Here is a 20,667-nt window from a genome sequence, read left to right on the forward strand (position 1 = left end):
AGCCACCTGACAGCAGCAATCAAAATGTTCCAATGCAGTTGTATCGAGCTCTCGCTTTTCAGCATGGGTACATTAAGAGCTTTCTCTACACCTTCCCCCCATGAAGGTTTCTGCTCAGTCCTAACACAGACTTTCTGGGATGTTGTAGATTTCCACTTAAAAGCACTGATTCTTGTATCAGCTTTCCGTCAAGTTGTTTTCTTAGAAGCCAAGGTCAGTAAGATTCAGGTCCACGTATATACTCAATAAAGAAAGAGGAGCAGAGGCTTAGTCACAAACCAACCTTGATACCAGGACTCCAGCCAAACCAGTCCGTTCCTTTGTGGTTTTCTTCTAAAGAAATATTCTGAGCATGCACAGAGATCTACACAACATTTGGATAGTGCCAAGCCCTTGAAGAGTGTCCACCTTTGCTAACCATAGCCATTTTGAGGAATGATCATATTTCAGAGGTGTTCGGGCAGACCATTCAGTGAGTTTCTAGGGTGGTGAAGTTTCCCCACCAGCTATGCAGCAGGCAGGCAGTTAGCCAGGAGCACGCAGTTTTAGCCTGCTTTAGAAACATCCAGATTTCTCAGACTTGTCAAACACCCACGTCCTGGTAAATACTAGCATCTTCTTTACACATTACAGTTCTGGTGCAACTGCTAGAACTGACACCAGGTGTGGAAGACCATAGTATGGCATTTCTTCCATTGGTCAGCCAGAGGATGCTGCTACTCAGCCCACTGAGAACAGCATGGACCCAAAGAAGGGTGTTTTCTGCAGCTCTCAGTCACTGGTGCCACTGGTGGCAGGGGGGAAGGGAGAGGAGGGGCACTTACAGGTTCTCTATCTGCTTATAGGCACTAAAGTATAAAGAAACCAAAAGAAATCGTGACAACCCTGTGCTTTGTGTGTAAATACGTAAAAAAAAAAAAAAAAAAAAATATCAAAGGATGCACATTTGGCAGATAGTGGTTGCCAAAACTACCACAGGCTGCAAGAAAGGAACCGCTGTTACAGCACAGGAAGTGTTCCAGATGCACATTAGATGACCCTACTTCCCCTCCCTACTTTCTCCTTTGATATAAACCAAACCCAAACAGATACTCCTATGTGAACACGAGCAGACATGACATTCAAAAGTTATGCATTAAGGTTGTAACAGTTAAACTGACCTTTTAAAAACTTGCTCAGCTCTGAACAGGTTGATAAGGCTCTGATCAGAGATGCTCTCAAGAACGTCTGCTCCAACTGCTCTGGTGGTACATAATTCAGAAAAATATTGAATCATGTTTTTGCCTGTAAATATTATAACTATAATTAGTAGAGATATGTATCAATTTGATCAGCATTCAACTCTAGAAAATGCATATCCTCTCTACTATAAATGCCATATGTTTAATGATCCAGATTACACGCACTTTCCAATTTTTGGTTTTGGTGACAATCTTTAGTTAAAAACAGTGTATTTCTGACCTTTCAAGTGCACATAATACAAAAATGTGATTGTGTGCTATTACAACAGACCCTCTGATTCTAGCCTCTATTGAAAATAGGATTTATCAGTCAGGATTTTTTAGTGGAATTTTCATACGGCATGTACAATAATACATATTATTTAAAAAATGCTTTTGTTCAAATTAGTTGTGTCAAAACTTCCTTTTTTTGCTGATACCGATACAAAACCTGATACTGACAAAAATACTGCAGGTATTCATGATTAACTACAATGATTTCAAGGCAAAAAGGCAACAAAAAATATACTAATGCACAAATAACAAATAGTCATGGTTGGTATTGTATGTATTATCTGACATCTTATGCGACTGGTACAGTCTAAATTTCTCACTCACTACTGCTCTTAAATATTTTTAGAATCTCTTGTTCTTACTACACTCTGCAGCTGACATTTCTTAACCGTTTCCCACCATATAAACGTGCCATCTACTGGCAACCGAACGCAACCAGAGCATATTGTTATAGAGAAGTTAGGTAAAGGTGGAGTCATGAGTCATTAGTCTACAGGTTTTTGTAGTAATCTGGAACATAAAAAAGTTCAAGGAAAGTTGAGTTGAGTTCTGTTAGTCAATAATCTTTTTTTGATTCTGCAGAAGATTGCAGAATTAAGACCAGATTAATAACTTCGGATATTATACTAGAAATGCCCTAAAGCACAGCTTTGGGTTATGCAAATCCCGAGTAAAAAGCATTTGCATTGATATTTCAAGTTTCCTCGTGTAACTTTAAAAAAGACCGACTAATTTATGAGACTTAAGGGTGTTATTTTTCCCCCAGCAATACTTCTCTTGGCAGGGAACTTACCTTGCAGCCAACCCAGTCCCGGTATGAAATTCCCTTCCAGGATGAAGGGGCTATGGGTGTGCTCTGGCCATGGGAGGTGGCTCTCTGATATTGATGTCCTCCTGGAGCCAAGTCCCTGGGTTGTGTCCTAAACCACAGAGCAGATACTTCTGTAGAACACCCGCCCTGACATGAACTAACATGCTAACGTTAACAAACTATATCACTGCATTACACATGTTATGTAGCCCTTAGACCGATTCTGTCACCATGATCTTCTTTCTGGTACAGTATCCTGCTTTTACTGAGGCTACCTGCTCATCTCCTCTTTGCTTTTCCTGCAGGTAAGCAAGCCTGTACTTTCTGATAATACATGGTAAGAGAATGGAGTGAGATAAAAATCATGTATTTACTGGGGACACACATTTTTTATATAGTTTTTTTTTTTAATGGGGGCAGTTGAAAATGAGATTATTTCATAAACTCTAGGCATTTATGAAATAATAAAAATATTGCTTAACCTCAATTAACACACCTGTGAAGTAGGTGAATCACATTGTTTTACTCATCCAAGGTGTTACCTATTATTAATGGAATCCTAACACCTAGATCCCCACTTCATGCAAGCATCAAGTAGCAAGATGACTGTAAAGTTGGTAGAAATTGAAAGGACATCCCAATCAAACATTTACTTTGTTGAACTGATTGATACTTAACTGTATATACATTCAAAGTAGCAATGTAGATACACAGTAAAGAACAAAAGACAGTTCTTGTGATATTGTTGTGTCGACCAAAGCATTGATATTTTTTAAATTGAATCAAATTATCCTGGTGGTGGAAGAATTTCAGAAAGTTAATCAAACCTTTCCAGCACTCCAGTTTTTTCTTTATTGCCCTAATCAACAGTATTTTTTCCTGGAACTGACTGGACACACTCAGAACATACTGTACTACATGCCAGGCTCTGAGATCTTGCTCCGTTTGCGTCTGTATACCTGCAGCTGCGTTCTTTCCAATCTTCCACAGCATCTCGGAAGCAAAGGCAAAGGAGTAAGTCTCTGACCTCTACCTCCCAGCAAAGGAAAACGCCTGTTACTGTGTGGTTGCATATGTACGGGGACAGATCACTGACCTCTGTCCTCAAACTCCTTCCAACTAGAACAACCTTTTCATCCTAAAGAGCTTTCATACTGCAACCACGTCCATATGTTGGGCGAAGTGTTTTCTCTATCTTGTCCTTAGCAAAGATGCCTCATCCTCAGACAGGCTGCTTCTCAACACAAAAAGCAGAAATCGTAATTAGGTACTAGTTTGCTATGGTACAATCTATCACAGTCTAAATCTTCTGAGCTGAGCGCTAATAAGGAATGTGCAAGTTTGTCACTGGGTCTTTCTTACATGCTTCACTGGCCATGACCTACTGCAAATGAACACCACAAATATGTTGCTTTTACATTTTAAAAGCAACAAAGTCACATAAACACGATGTTTAGAAATACATTTTTGCAAAGACATTTGTATTTGGCCCTCTGAGGGATGGAACAGGTCACCCAGACTGAGGATTCTAAAGGAAATTGTACTGGCTTTGAAAGAGACTACTGGTCACTCATCCCAGTGATTCCATGGAAACTTCAAGCTACTGTTACCCACTGAAGCAGGAATTTTTTGTAGTAGCGAATTATAAGAATAAACTACATTTTCAATACGTGCAAGTTTCCTTCAGGCAGGCATCCCTTTTTGTGGTATATCTATATATCTCAAATAAAACTAGAAAATCCCACCACAAAACCAACACCAAAAGGTCAAAATGTGACTAGGCCTCAGATTTAATTCAAACTTTTATTCATCATCAAATTCAAAAGTTAGGAATGGAAGTTACCTGGCCCTGAGATACTCATCTCATCCTTCTAACAAAACTGAACACTTTACGTAATTCCTGCGTAAGATGACAAATATTTACTATCTATAAGACATTTAAACATCTTTGTGGAGCTCTAACCCTTTATACTGGAAGTGATCCCTGCCATTAGATGCTCATATTTTACCCCTTCCGTCAGAGGCCTCAGATCAGTTGATTCCTAAAGCTCTCAATAAAAAAAAGTGTGTGCAAGACACACACTCATAGAACTGTGGTGGTCATACAATTTTATTTTTTCTTTTTCCTAACACATCCAGATCAGCTATACACACCCCAGCTGGAGAATGGGATCATCTTTTTACCAGTTTCTCATGGAATGGGTCTCAAACTCCTATCTGGGGTAAGTCCTCCTTACACGTGGCAAATTAGAAGAAAAACAGATTTCACCGACACCTTCAAATCTGCTGCTTGACATGCTGTGTTTGTATGGGAGCTGTAGTAAAAGCAGAAGACAATCTTTTTGCAGTTTCTTAGCTTTAGAAAAAGTACAAAGGTCTTTAAAAAGTTATATAGCATTTGTACTAGGAAACCAAGATGAACACAAAACCACAGTCAGTAGGCGTACGGCAGCAGAAGCAAAGAGGCCAAAGCTCCGCTCAGAAAGCAGGAAGAGGAGGAGCTGCGTTACAGAGAGCGGGTACCAGAGCCTCTCCGATCACCACTTGCAGAAAAAGCCTCAAGACAGACAATGCCAAGACCATGAACAGTCTTTACTTCTATCAGTTTTTTCACAGCACAATGAGACACAGCACAAAGTTTGTACAGTGGGATCTGCAGACAGTTTAAAAACAGGCAATTATCTTTAATAAAAAGCATCGAGGCTGAATATGAAAATATGAAGACAAACAATATTGCAGCTAACGATCACCTTGCTTGCTTTTGATTGTCTAAGAAGTCCAACTCACAGACTTCTCACAATGCCTTTAAAGTTCTCCACACTGTCTTCTCCAAACACCCCATTTAGTGTAAAGCTCAATGCGTACCAACTAATATGTGTGGTATGTTTCATAACCTTTTCCTCTTGCTTTCAAACCCTGTTTGCAGTGTGTGGGGAGATGCAATGACTCTCATCATACAACATTCTGATTCACAAAGAAGCAGCACAAGTGTTGTACATAATTTAATTTGCACTTCTGTATATAAATGTTTACTATATTGCACACTACTGCAGCACTAAAAAACGTCTAATTATTTGCAAAAATTAGTAAAATACTTTAAAGGATTTAAAAATAAGGGTTTTAATGCAACTGACAAGATAATAAAAAAGCAATTTACTTAATGAGATACAATCCTTTATGTTGGAAAGTTACATACAACTAGAGTACAATTAAAATATACCATATAGTTCAACACTTAATTCCTCAAATGTGTAAAATTAACAAGCTTCTACTGTCATAGATATACAATTTCTCCATACTGTGAAAAGGATTTTTCAAATTAAATACAGGTAACATAATATTCTGTAGTTATATTTTACGACTGTGTTTAAATGAGAGGGTTGTATAATACTCACATTGTCAAATGTACTCACTAACACCTTGGAAATTGCACACTTCCCCTCCTTTTCCAAAATAGAATCTCATTTCCATACTGAAGTCTATTATGCCATATTGGAAAAGTATTTTACTTTCTAACGGGATTTTCATAAAATTAAAAAATAGTATAATATCATGGCATTAAGATGACTTTTCCACTTATGCCCATGTAGAATTTAATCTGGATAGCAGACAGACATGTCAGAACCAATTTCCTAGACTTTTGTCTTATTGTACACGCAAGATGAATGATTACAGTATTTTACAAAACAGAAAAATCTCTGAACTTTACTAGAATTATAAATGTAATAATTAAAAATTAAAATCATAACAAAATCAAATTGTGATCTCCAACATTTATTAAAATCTTTTAAAGTTCATAAACGACAACAAAGTTACTGTAGAATTTATCGCATACAGCTAGCATACAGCAGCATGTCCTTGGTCTAAATGAAATACAAAAGATTTTAACATTTTCATACAAAGGATTTCTTTAAATTTATTAATGTGACGATATATCTTTGTTACATAAAATTTGCTACAGCAAAGTATCTTATACTTTTCTTGCACATATGTAAATATGGGTGGACAAAGACTGCATTCATTGTCAGCCTCCTAATGACGTTGTGCAAAAATGCTCAACAACCTAAACATACAGAATGTTGGATGGTACGTTTCATACTCTTTTGTAAAATGACTACAAAGGCTTTTCTTAAAGGAGTGTCATACAGATTAAAAGGAAGGAATGCCAGTGGTTTATTTGCACTGACATTCAAACAAATACAATGGCTATGTATCAATATAGCTCATTTTTTTTTAAAAACAATTCATCCTTGTATGCATGTAAATTTATCGTAAAATATGAGTCTAGTTTAAACTGTTTAGATGTGCTGTTTTAAGACAGGTCACTGAGACAGCCAGAATCAAGTGTACAAATAAAACTACTATGAATAAGTTTAAAAGCAACCCCCCAGAAAAGTGCTGAGCCACTGATTAACATTGAAATAAATGTGTAAAAGTGCCCAAAGCTAGCACATGGTAGCAATATCTTTTAAGTCAGTTGGTGAGAGTATACAAAACATAATTAAGCCCAAATACTTATATCTGTGTGACCATACATTCTGTTTGATTGAAAGAAAGTAGGTTAGAAATGAAGACACAACGCAACTAAAATAAACCAGCTGTTGCAGTTTTTAAACTTTGTCTCTTTTCTTCATGAATGAAGTGCTGTAATTAAAAAGAAAATGATTGTAGCAGTACTCCATCCTCAAGTTTACTAATATAGTATACCAGAATAAAAACTTGGCAATAACCTCTTATTCTTAACAGCTAACAAAAAATAACCGTGTTCATCCAGCGATGCATCTAGAACATTATTTTGCATTTGCTAAACCATTTGTTTTTCACAGCTAACGGCAGAGCGCATTTTGCTTTTTCTTGTGTGGTGTTTTTTATTGTAATGGAGACCTTTTTTAATCAAAAAAGGCTCAAAACAAGGAATACACTGGGAGCCCAAACACTGGCTTTTTTTTTTTTTAAAAAAAACAACAAGATAAAGTGTGAATCAAAATTAATCATATTCTCTACAATACTGACCAAAACTTGCTTTAAGAGTTTAGGGTTCACGTTCTTAAAAAAGCCATTTCATACCTGCCAACTGAAATGCTGGTAAGTCGACTTGGTTAAATATGGTCCAAAATCCAGACCAGGTGGAATTACTCCCTCTCACAAGACTGTAAGCTTTCCATGGTACAGTCTGGTTATGGCAATTTACTTACTGCCTAGGTGGGAAATACAAAGGAAGGAGGCAGTGACGAAAACTGCAGGGATGTAGAAAACCAAGGCACGGGGTCTAGCTACTGTCCCCTACACTTAAGCCATCCAATTAATTCTACTGAATTTTGGTCAGTCTCCAGGAAGAAGTGTTTTTAAGTTAATTTAGCAGACATTTATATGGCGATAAATACTACCTTCAAAAATGCTAAAAATGTTGGCTAGGTTTAGTCTGAGCTACTAAAAAATTATTATAAACTGTAGCATCAGACACAAGACAGACAAGAATTATTGGCTGGCACAGACTAGAAGCAACATTTATCTTTCACTTCAGTCTAAATCACACTAGCCGCAACACCTTCCATTTCACTCACACAAATAATACATTATTCAAAATAAAATGGAGCATTCTTGGGTAAAAAACTACTTCATTTTAAAGGGGGAAAATGAACAATACACAGAAACAAAGAACGACAGAAACCAAAGTTAAGTAGGAAAGTGGTCTATTATTCTGTGTTACTGCACAAACAGTGCTTGCTTAATTGTGCCTAGTTAGAAGGGTTGGTGCAAACTGCACACATGGAAGATGGCAATAAAGACCTCAGTCAGCTTTGTGGAATGAAGTAACTAGGTAACTGTTTTGACATATGATGGTCTCAGCTCCACCTCATCTGTTAACAGAGTGCAAAGATCCCAATGTGAGCCCTGATGTCATCTTGTCCTCTTACTCCTACTAAAAATCAGCAAATTCTTTTGCACATTTTTCTGTTAGAGACGCACGAATATCTTCTTCTTCATAGTCATCAAAGTTGCTGGTATCTCCAGGGCCTCTGCACTTTGGTATGAACGGAGCCTCTACCTGTATTTCGGGGAGGGGGGTGAGGGGGAAGCACATGAAATGTCATTGGCTTAATACCCTTAGACTTAACATCGTGACAATGAGCATAACAACATTCCTCAAATCCTGCCAAGAAACCAGATATTATAGCTTAAAGTTGTGACACATAAATGAAGCCAGCCTAAGAAGGTGCAGGCCGAAATGTATGAATGTAAGTTGAAAAAGAAAAATAACTCGCTGACAAACATCCATAAAAGTTACTTTGACTTTAAAACAGAGTTTAGTTCTCTTCTTGCAGAAGAGGCCCTGCTCTCTTCAGCTGTGCGGTGCGGCTCTCGGCACGGTGACGGCTGCACGTAACAGTTGCACAGTCATGGTGGAAGCAGAGCAGATTGACTGCCCATCAGTCATGATCTTAAAATCTTAAAATCTCAAAAATCTTAAAGCAGTTTGGAACGCATCTCCTACTTACCAACAATCCTCTATTTCCAAATAAAAACTAACTTACTACTAGTTTAGAACAATTTGTTCTGCAACTCCAACAAAGGTTCTCCTAGGACCTAACTATAAGTGAGAAGTGAAAGCTGCCTTGAAACTACACCACAACAGAGACAAGCAGTGCCTTGAAGGAGACGCTAGAAGACCGTACAGAAAGCCAGTGCAGCTCCAACTAACGGTGGAAGCCCCCTCCTGGCACAGACTGCCTGCACATCCTCTCAGATCCATGCACATACTCAATATTAGCCTTGAGGTTCAGTGCATTTCACGTGCACTGTATGGCAGCGAGCCATTCAGGCTCAGGTACTGGAACCAGTCATTCTCCAGGACCCTCTTAACTGCTGCTTCTTCAAGTTGAGGGGACCTGCAGCTTTTTGATGTTGACCTTACAATAAAATCCTTGTGTCTGGCTACAGCTTAACGTTGTCAATCTTTGTCCCTACTTTCAGCCTCTAGTCATCTTGGAAGTTAAACTGAAGATGACATTAAATGAAGATACGGGTCTGCACGGGCACATACCTGCATTTTCACTCACCAACAGCTTATGCTGGCCGTGCCCAGCTGGGGCAGGAAAAGGAGGAGTTGCTGCCAACTTACAGACACTGAAATGCTATTTTAGGGATTGGACTACTAAACTCTACCTTCACTCAGCTAGTATTACTTCAAAGCTTCAGCCTTTTAGTCTGTAACTTCTCACAAATTTCAAAATTAAGTCTGATTCCAAAATTTCAGTTATTTTAAAATGTAATCAACTGCATGCTGAAAGGAGGAATAGGCAGGGCTGGGGTTGATGAGAGGCAATGATGAAGAACAGATGGTAAGGAAAGGACCAGAGAATAAAACAGCAGGGAGAAGGAAAGATGCTCTACTGCAACAGGTCTAGGACAAACTGAAGTAGGAGGCATGATTATCAGTACCACATTCCTCTCTCATTTCACAAGTGCCCGATTTATCCACCTTTACAGAAAGCAAAATTCTGGCAAAATTATTGAGGTGGTGCAAGTTTAAACCTGGAAATGCAAAGTAATCAGGCAAGTATCTCTGGGACGTGCCAAGGAGGCAGCACGGTGGGGAGACAGATAAGCCAGGCAGGCATGGCTCCAGCTGAGGCAGGGGATCAGATCGTACTGTGCAACCACAGAAATGCTCAGTGCCCCAGGCAGATTACTGATTGCGGGGTGTGTGTGTGTAAATTAGTAAATTAAAAGAGGTACAGCACAAACTAATATAAATTAAGCTCAGCTGAATTTGGGCAACACCACTATACACTCCCAAGAAATAACAGTAACTTGCTGCATTTATAGACTGTGCTACAATTACCACATGTATCCTTTTGTTCCTAAAACAACACACGTGTTTAGGTGATTTATCCTGACAGAATACAGTCTGTGTACATATCTAGCCTACAAAGCCACGTATTTACCGTTACCTGAATACAGCCTCTGTTTTCTCAAACTGATTTTCAATTACTCTCTTACAACAAAGCTCAGAGTACAAGAAATACCTTATTTACTGCAGGTATTTTAGAACACCTTCAAATGAGACGCCTCAGACTTTTTCCTATTATCTTCATTAAGGAAATTGCTAAAAAGGGATAGCAGGTTTATAGCAGGAATACCTGTTTGGCCATATTATCAGGCAGTATTTTAATAGACAACTATGCAAACAGACAAAGAAAACAAGATGATCTTATCTAAAATAAGTAATTGACTGGTCCACTTATGACTGTAGCATAACTAATTATTCACATTACATTAGCTGCCAAGGAACACTACATTTATTCAATGAAACACATGCTGTGGTAACAGCCACTGTGAAAAGCTGGTATAAACCCAAAGTTTATTACTGTATTTCTATGACTTCTTAAATGATATTACAATCCATGCTGTTGTTTCAGACCTTTAGTATTACAGTATTTATATTCCTTATAATTAGAAGCTTCAGACTTATTCAGCATTAGTTTTCACAATCCTTCAGAACTAGCAATAGCTATTCTGATTGTACTACTAGTTCACATTTTAAAACATTTCTTGTTTCTTTGAAAGTAATTCTCTACAGCAGTGCATTAGCAACACTTCTTAGCGTTGTATTTAGCGCAGTATTAAAACATCCGATTTAATATTATGGGGCCTGGGTGTCCCCAAACAGCATACCAGCGAATGAAACTCAGTACATGTAAATCTGCATTGTAAACAGGCATTAAGAAAGCAAAGAACAGATAATTACAATTCTGCAATGGGGGATTCTTTTCTTAAAAACATCTATACTTCATACAAAGAATACACGATGTGTTAATTGCACCCTGTCTTCTAGTAATTAATACATTAGTGAATATTACAACAACCGTACTGTCAGTTTGTCTAGCCAAACAACTGGTTTCTTTTTATAAACTATTGTTAGTGTTTAGGTTTGGCCTTTAAAATAATGCTGTTACAGCAGCAAGTTCATGCCTCTATAATCAAGACTGTCAGCATTTCAACAACGTACACCAATTCCTTCAAATATTTTCAATTGACTCTAACCTTTTCACCAGTATCTACACATAAAACTATTTCTCCACCTGAGTTTTCTGGGACAACACTAACGAAATTATTTTAGTCTTTTATTGTTGTGTATTAAACCCCCAAGAATTCAGAGGCTACATTTAAAAGAACAAATAATTTCACAGGATTTTGCTTCTAGTAACTCACTAATCTACAGGTATTTAACTTTGACTCTATGTTCAAGGGGAGAAGGAGCTTTGGAGCTACTGGAAGACAGACCTAGATTGAATTGTTATCATCCTCATCCCTTTCCCCAGCTTTGCCTCCCAGCTCTGCTTCATTCATCCTGGCAGCCACTAATGTGCTCCCCTCTAACCAGTATGTTAATGGCTGCTCCTGCTCTGAAAATATTCCCAGTTGTCTCTGTTGCTTTCATAGGTAGGTCCTAAGTTCACAGTGCAGACTGGGCCTGGACTTTCTAAAGACAACATTACAAGTCACGTTGGTCAGGCAGGTCTAGGAAACCATTCTAAAAATGCTAGAAAAAAGCATTCAGCAGGGTTCTTCCCATTGCCGCAGCTCATGGAACTGCAGTCAACTAAAGCATAGTGTCAGAAGACAAAAAAATCCTCATTAAACACCGAGGATTGAATAGCCACTCTACATCCGATCTTGTCCCAGTCACAGATAAAGCAAGAGCAAGAAGGAGGGAGCGTGCTTTATCAGAAAAAGAAAAACTGAATCACAGTCTCAGCTGCTAAGAACTAGCTGGAAAGGAAAACAGACTCCTTTCTGGTGTGGAGGAGTATTTATAGATGTCACTATAGCAAGGGTTAAATAAAAAGCAAGAGAGGCAGGAGATGGCTCATTGGGAGATATTCCAGAAATAGACTAAAACACAAGGCATGTTAAGAGAACATGAAAGTACACAGAGGTCCAGGATAAAATACCAACAAGAAACCAACATAATTCAATCAATACATACCCTTTAGAGTCCTAAAGATTAAGCTACTTTTAATTAAAACTAAGAAAAGGTGAAAGTGACATATTTAGAAAAGCAAAGAATTGAACAAAATAATTAGAAATTTTACTTCAACCCTTTAGAGACCTGTAATACTCTACAATAGAACAGGAAGGGTCTTACCTTTCTCTGATAAATGGCAATCCAATCTGTAGTTGCAAACCACTTGTGATTCTTTATGTCATTTACACCATTCTTGAGATTTCCATACCGTTTGGTCAAATCTACCTGGAGTAAATTTCTTAGAAGATCCTTTAGGTCTGAACTGAAGTGTGATGGGAACCTTACCTAAAATTATACATCCACAACATTAAAAAAAATGTACAAATTTGATTCTTCCCCCTGTGAAGTCAAACAACATTCACACAAAACAAAACACTGGGGCTATCTTCTACTCTTCCTCTAAAAACAAATCAAGTAGGAATGCAGGAAAAGAGATACGATTATTGCTGGATATGTGTTTCTGTTATCAATAATGTTACCATGTCCATCTACCATTTTTTCAGCTGAAAGTTTCCCCATCTGAGCTGGGGGGAAATGTTAATTTAACATAACAATGATATAAAACCTAAATTTAACTTCGTGTCTCACCAACACAACATCATCTTAAGGCTTTCTCAACTATTTTCCAGGAATAAATTTTTAGATTATATTATATATATATACATACACAGAGAGACAAGAGATACAGTATAGTATATATAAAACATATAAATCTATAGATACGCTCTGAAATAACAACATTCAGCAATCAAATGAAAATTCAGTCTGGAACTTTATGCTGTACTGTAATCTGTTTCTGATAACTAGATACACCAACATCAAAAGTCTTACACAAATAATACAGCACTACTTGAATTCAGCACGAGTGACTTGCCAATACAACTCATTCAAACCTCGCTAAGAACCATTTGAAGATGATTCATGGGATGTAATTACATGGGGTTTTACTAGCAAAAGATCTACTGACACCACTTGAGATGGCAGAGAGAAAAAAGGGGAAAAGAACAGGCAGAAGGTTGTATCTGTCACAGCTGTAGTCTCAGCATTTGACACTCCTTACACTCAGCTGATCAGTTATGACGTAAATGCTGAACATGGAATTATTTAACATAAAAACATGTTGTGAAATCAAGAGGTCTGATAATCAAGGAAACTGCTTCAGTTTACTTGTCAATACAGCTCTATCTATATATTAATTGAATACCTAGACAGCTGAGAAGTAAAGAAATGTTAATTTTTTTAAAGTAGAGAACTAAGCGCATGAGGTAGATTAAATGAAAGACTTAAGGTTATAAAGGAAACACACTGCCAGCTGAGAACTGAATGTTGGAGTCTCCAGAGTTCACTCCCAGTGCTGTTTCTGCAACCACCCATCCATGGACTCAGTAAAAAAGGTAGACAATCAACAGTTCAAATGTTGAGCAAACTAGATACAGCTGCAAAAAATGCCTAAGTTTATTTAGTTTAGAAGATAAACATTTCTTCAATAATCTATCTTCATAAATGAATTCCCATATATTCCTGGAGACAGCTGAAGGGTCACAGTATTACACAGCCTTTCAAAAAGCAACCGCCTTCTTGATTTAAATAAGGTCCTAGACGGGAATCAGTCTCATTGCAGTGTACCACAGGGCCTACTGAGGCACTTCCCTTCATTAGAATTACAGAAGTACGTACGTAAGATGCAGCACAGCATGGGTTTATGTAAGAACAAGGAAGAAAAGAACCATAACAAATCACATAAGCACAGAGAAACACAAAGAAACAATGCTGGCTGGCAGGAGGAACAACAGAATGATCACATTTTTGTGATGGCACACTATGAGATATTAATGAAAAATAAAAGGGAGAAGCTGGAAACACTTTTTAAAAGCTTTATATAATGATGAAAGCTGAACAGAACTTTAGACATGTCTTGAACTGCAGGACTACAAAAGAAACCTGCTATGAATTATGGAAACTTTTTAGAGTTTCTCAAAAGCTGCAAAAATATTTCTAAACAAGAAAAAAGCTAGGCAAATTAAGCATATAGCTAAATAGTTGTTAATACTCACTGGATCATTTTTATCCAAGCATAAAAAGATACAATACCACAGTGTCTGCAAGTTTAGTAACTTGCATTTTAAATTTGAAGGTAGGGAACAGATTTTTAGAACTTTGATTTTTAATATTGTTGTAACAATGTTGGTATTTAAGAAGTATACATTACAAACTTTTTTCCATAAACTTTCCAAATTGCTCACTGCCTAGTAGCCAGTAAATTCTCTATCTGCTTCACACAAAAAACAGGTTCTGCAAAGACAAACTACACAGACCCTTCACTCACCTTGCCAGACACAATCTTCTCATAAATTTGAATGGGCTGATCTGCAAAGAATGGGGGATATCCAGCTGCCATTTCATAGATTAACACTCCTAATGCCCACCAATCCACTGCCTTGTTGTAACCCTGGACAAAACGATAAATATCACTGTTAGTACAATTTCTAACACAGTTTAAGATTTTCAATATATATCTATGGAATACAAAGAAAGCAAACACACTATTGCTGGTTTAATACAGAATTTACAACCTAGTTCAAACCAAACTGAAGCTCACAGATTCCCAAAGCGATATACCTAAACCCTAATACAATACTGACAGAGCAGCAGTGATGAAAACGAAACATGTTGCACATTCCTGTGCTGAGTTTCAGTGATGCCTTTACACTGATGTGACAAGACTCCCTAAGTGACAGAAGTGGGCACAATTTATTTAAAATAAAAATAATCTTGTTACAGAATGATTGACACTTCTTTCAAAAGCTTAAGGAAATTTTATGAAATGTAACAATACTTCCTATATTGTATATCATCAACTTTTTGCTTGATTATCTGCATTTCAGAACATTCATTTTCACATTTAGTAAACGAGCTACAAGAGCTTAAAAGTTTAGTTAATTACCTTTATAGGTCATTTATGATTTCATCTTTAAAGCCTGAACATAAAATCATGAGTAAATCCCATTTAGTATTGAAAGAAAAAAAAAAAAAAAAAAAAAAGACAGAAAACCCCATGAACCCATCAATTTCGCATGTGTTCTCTCAGTTCTTTTACAAAGCTCAGGGCTAAGACTCAATCTTTCCAGAAAAGTCTTCTATGGAGAATTTGTAGTAGATGCATTACTATTTCTTCTGCTGCTTTAGCTACATAGGGGCAAAAATGCTGCAAGTAACAAACGTTTTCTCCCCAGATAAAAGTATTTTCAGTTTACTTCTGAAGACCTGCTAAAGGTATTTAATTAAACCACATATTAAATGCATAATTTAACAATATGCATTATGATTGTTTATCATAAGCAGTTCCATATACTATAAGGGTATTTTTCCTTTGCAAAACATGAAGGGCTACAGTTGAACAGCTCTATGATAAATAATACTTCTTCAATGTTCAAACACCACAAGTACTACACCAAACTGATGAGCGGTAAGGTTGCATGTACTTTGTGTGTAAAACCAGCAGTTTGTCATGTTTGATTTCATGTTAAGTGCCTTAAACCTGAAACACTCTGAAACGGATTATTTAATGGCTACTGATTCATCCAATAGGTGGTTCTTGTTACCTCTAGAGCTCCTGTTCCAGTCTGCTAACACTTCAGAATATAATCACTCAGATCTGCTGTTTTGATAAGGATGCTACTTAAATAATCTGATTACAGATTTTTTAAAAATCCCTTTTTGCCTCACAAGTTACAAGGCAAGCCTATGTAGAAAGTTCTGTAGTTATGTGAAAATTCCTGCTTTGGAGTAAGTTTTAGTATGCCACAACAATTTACAATGTAACTGTTTACAATTATAACTGACCAGTCAAGATTTAATTTTGGAAATATCTGCAAGATTTAATAATTGGGTGATAGTTTTAACTGCATCAAATGCATGGCTGAATAACAAGACAAAGTACCTTGCTGAGAATTATTTCAGGTGCCAGGTATTCTGGAGTCCCACATAACGTCCAAGTTCTTCCTTTTACTCTTTTTGCAAAGCCAAAGTCCGTGACCTGTCATCAGAAGAAATAAGTTGACTGTAAGAACATTTCCACAAAGAAATTTAAAATTAAGCATTTTTTAAATACTTTGGATAGCTATTTTATAAACAGGAAAAATTATTTTCTCAAATCACGTAGTATCATATAGTCAGATGTACCTTTATTAGCCAGTCCTTCTGATACTTCTAATGCAGACAGACACAAAGTTTCTCATGTTAAAACGAGTAACATAAAATATGTATTTTTCCCCTGCACAAGCTTCTACTTACAATTTTTAAAAAACAGTGCAAACTACGGCTTATCGCCCACATGTACTGCAATTACATTAATAATTTTTCTTATACTTTTCACATCAGACTGTTTATATTGCTGGAAGTTTAAAGAACGTGAATATGAGTAAGATATTTATCTTTTCCTTTAGTTAACAAATAAATTAATCACAAAAAGGGTCAAGATATCTGCCAGTCTTGTAAATTTAGAATTCTATTGCATAACTGTATAAAGGTTATATGTAAAATTAGTGTGGGAATAAGACAGCATAAGAGGTCTTCCAGTAACTTCTGATTCTGAATATCTCTGAAAGCATCACCAGAGACAAGCTTGTTTATTTGAGGACTGGGGGGAAATGCAGCAGTAACTGTATTTACAAGCAGCAAGCTCTTGGCCATTATAATTTTTTCTTCCTCTTGCCATGTTTTCTGCAGCAAGTTTTCAGAACTCTGTATGTGGTATCATCCTCTGATTTTTTCCTGGACTGTACTGCAGAATACATATGGAAACCAGGGAGTTACATGTGAAATTCTGGGATCAGTTTCAAGCTATCAAGTCTATACTTTGGGGATCCATTTCATTTCCTTCTTCTCTACATCACTTTCAACCTATTCCTCGAGGAAAAAAACCCTGTACCAGCAATTGTACAATTGCTACTTATACAATAACCTGCGCTGGTGTTCCTTGACACACTAGTGTCACAATTAAACAAGCCAAACTCCAAAGTATCAAGGCAGCTTTTACTTCATTTTTGGCAGAAACAACAGCAATCACAGCTGGAACCGAATGGAGAGGGTGCTGTGCTGACTAGACGGATCTGCTTCAGTCAGCAAAGAATCATTTCTGTGTTTGTGAAAGCTCATCAGTGTATGTAAGAAGAATACACTGCAGATGTGGGACAAACGGTAACGGCTTTCAAATTCAAAAAGAAAATGAAAGTTACTAAACAAAATTTAGTTGGAGCTGCAGCATCAACATATGAATGCAAACCTGTCTGTTCAGAAGCAGAAGTGAACCAACCTCACATGGGAAGAGTGACTGCTGGACCCATTATTATTTGCGGTTTGCCCACCATCACAAAACCATGCTATTGCACATAGAAGGTTACCAGTTCTGGAGGAAGCTGTTAATAGCTTAACATTAAAATGGTGCCTCCCAACCACATTAACAGAACTTTTATTTCTCTTCTCCCTACAGTGTTATTTTCTTTTCCATGCAAAATTATTTTACAGTTATAAACAACGTTAAGATATGAATCCTTTCCTCTTCTCTTGAACATTTTTATTACCTATTTTCCTGTTAGATTCTGCTATGGAGAAAGGCGACACAATAAGGAAAGAGCTTCTGTAGTTTAAGGACTGCAAAGCATTGCAGAGTGCTTGTTGATGTAAACCACCTTCCCATTTGCCATTTAGATCAAAAACATGGGAGCTAAAAGGAACATGAGGAGGTGCCATGAGAGGCTGCTGCAAAACCAAAGCTGTCATTCGCAGCACTGCCATTCTGACCTGATCTCAACTCAGCTCTTACTCCAGATGTGCCACGAAGGTTAGGACTCCCCAAGGGTAGGATTCAGCTGACTGAAATTTACTACAGTGTCATTGTTGACAGCTAAGCTGGTTATCCTGAACTACTTATATAGTCAATGCACAGAACCAGACATTATAGGACACCTTTCATCTTGTTCTAGGGCTGATGTATAAAATAGGTCAGATGAACAGAGCCATATAATCACCTACTTCTCACCGCAGACCCCAAAGGAAATCTTGACAGCTCGCTCAACTGCCCACAGCTCCATTGTGCATACTTAATTTTAGTCAGAGGAAATACAATCAAATGGTTTTAACCATTACTAAACAGCAGGGCACGTTAATGCTCCCTTAATACAGGCTAACATGCCAACCAGCTTCAGACCATTTATTCTAAACACATTTGCTAGAGTTACCTAACCCTATACTGTAAGACGAGACTCCACTCCCTAAATATATGAAGAATATTCATACCTGGATGTATCCTTGCTGATCAATTAAAAGATTTTCAGGCTTTAGATCTCTGTAGATGAGGTCTAATGAATGGAGGTACTCAAATGTTAGCACTATCTGAGCTGCATAAAACCGTGCATGTGGTTCACTGTGAAGAATTAAAAGAATATTAAGTACCTCAATGCTATGCTAAGATACTGAAACAACCATGTAACTGCCAGGGCTAGACAAATCAAGTATCTTTTAGCTGGTTCATTTACTGTGTAGCAAGAAAAAAAAAAGCAAACAGCAAACATTTTAGAATTGATACACTCATTCCCTAAACTTAAGTCTTGCAGCTAAATACACATGCAAATCAAGATGACCATATCACACAATATAGAGCTTAGATTTTAAATTTTACTTTGAGAAAACATCATCAATTTTGATGACAATTGCATAGGAATTCCAAGATTCTGTCATGCATATATCATGAATGCTTGCATTAACTGGCTGAAAAATAAGATTATAATTACAAGTTTTTTGTTGCATGACTAGTTCAAGTCCACTGAAAGAGAGGTAAAGTAAATGCACTTATCCCTTCACAAATTTTCCTTCAATAGTAACAAATTTTATAAAACCCTCTTCCCAAATCAGCAACATAAGCTTTTTTAAAGGAACTGTGTCATTAATACTCTTACCTGAACCTTCCGATTCTTCTTAGATGTGAAAACATCTCACCACCAGGAACATACTCCATTACCATGTATAAATTAGAATTGTCCTAAGGAAGCATATAAACACACAAATACATATCAGGCATGGTATAAGTCTCTCTAATTCCTACATAGAGTGTATTTTATCAAAGAATGAAAATGAAAAATTTTAGCCATCCAATGACCTTAACAAATACAAAGCAACATTGGTAGAAATTCTTGAAGAAGTGCAGACATGTGAGAAAAGGAGCATCATATATCTCAAGAAATCTTCTTAAAAGTAAATCTGAATAAAGATAATTAATGAGCTCTTGATACAGAATAGTAAGTGACCTGATGGAAGACAGGATAAGATGCCTACTGCAAGACAAGATCTTGCAGTCCTAAAAGTTCAGAATTGACAGCCTGAGATATTCTCGTCTCCAACACCCCCAGCCCCAAACTTCAGAACTGTGAAGATTAACGTAGAACACATTTGTTCATTTAAAATGATACTAAAAAGAAACAAAATAACGAAGAAAATACATAGAGGATACATAATCGCACTCTACATTAGGAAAATACTAATTTGTTTACAGACTGACTAGCACATACTGTCCCGAAATTAGAAGTTAACCTCAAAGTTCTCTCCTTCACAGTTAAGACTGTCTTAATGACAGGCATATATACACACCTTATTTAGGCAGATATTTATATACCTGCCTCAGGTATAAATCTCAAGTAAAAAATCTGCAGAACAGTTACAATTTACCATTTCATATATTGTTAGAGAAATGCATCCTTTGGTTTCTCTCAAAGACAGAATGATGCCAAAAAGCTCCCTGCTGTACAAAAGCCAGGTTCACTCCAAAACAAGGGAAATCTCTAAGAGGTTAATTTTATTTATTTATTTATTTGGAGACGCCCCTTCAGTCATCACCTGTTGAATTGGGGTGTGTGCAACCGTGCACACAAGTGCAGGAACCCTTGCTCAAGACCTAGCAACAGTGTCAAACAAAGCATCTTTGAAAACAAAAATACTTAAAATCTTCTATACTGTAGAAGTTAAAAGTTTTAATAGCTCAAGTTTGAGCATGAACTTCCCTGAAATGCAAAACAAATGCTTTCAAAATTACCTTAAAAGAATACTCCAGTTTTACAAGGAAAGGAAAGTTCACTGCTTGTAATATTCTCTTCTCATTCAGTGTGTGTTCTATTTGCTTCAGTTTGACGACCTAGGACAGAAAAAACAATCTTCAGTTGAAGTATGACACTTTATAGTTGTTGATAAATTTTTCAGTGTAAAACAATCAGCTGAAAGTAAGCTTGTAACTTTACAGATAATGAAAAACCTTATGG

The 20,667-nt window shown here is 37.0% G+C and overlaps 1 protein-coding gene across 2 annotated transcripts in view; it reads right to left on the reverse strand.

Moving 5' to 3' along the window:
- Window positions 1-6,083: 6,083 nt before the first annotated feature.
- Window positions 6,084-20,667, reverse strand: part of PRKACB (protein kinase cAMP-activated catalytic subunit beta) — a 74,995-nt gene continuing 60,411 nt past the window's right edge. For both annotated transcript variants that reach the window (XM_055815212.1, XM_005238451.4), the window contains exons 4-10: window positions 20,445-20,543; window positions 19,315-19,397; window positions 18,656-18,782; window positions 16,299-16,394; window positions 14,685-14,807; window positions 12,479-12,643; window positions 6,084-8,374 (exon numbers count right to left, since the gene is read on the reverse strand). In XM_055815212.1, the coding sequence (XP_055671187.1) occupies window positions 8,249-8,374; window positions 12,479-12,643; window positions 14,685-14,807; window positions 16,299-16,394; window positions 18,656-18,782; window positions 19,315-19,397; window positions 20,445-20,543 (819 nt within the window). In that variant the 3' untranslated portion in view covers window positions 6,084-8,248. The remainder of the gene's footprint in view (window positions 8,375-12,478; window positions 12,644-14,684; window positions 14,808-16,298; window positions 16,395-18,655; window positions 18,783-19,314; window positions 19,398-20,444; window positions 20,544-20,667) is intronic.

The sequence above is a fragment of the Falco peregrinus genome, chromosome 10 (assembly GCF_023634155.1).
Source record: "Falco peregrinus isolate bFalPer1 chromosome 10, bFalPer1.pri, whole genome shotgun sequence".
NCBI classification, from domain to species: Eukaryota; Metazoa; Chordata; class Aves; order Falconiformes; family Falconidae; genus Falco; species Falco peregrinus.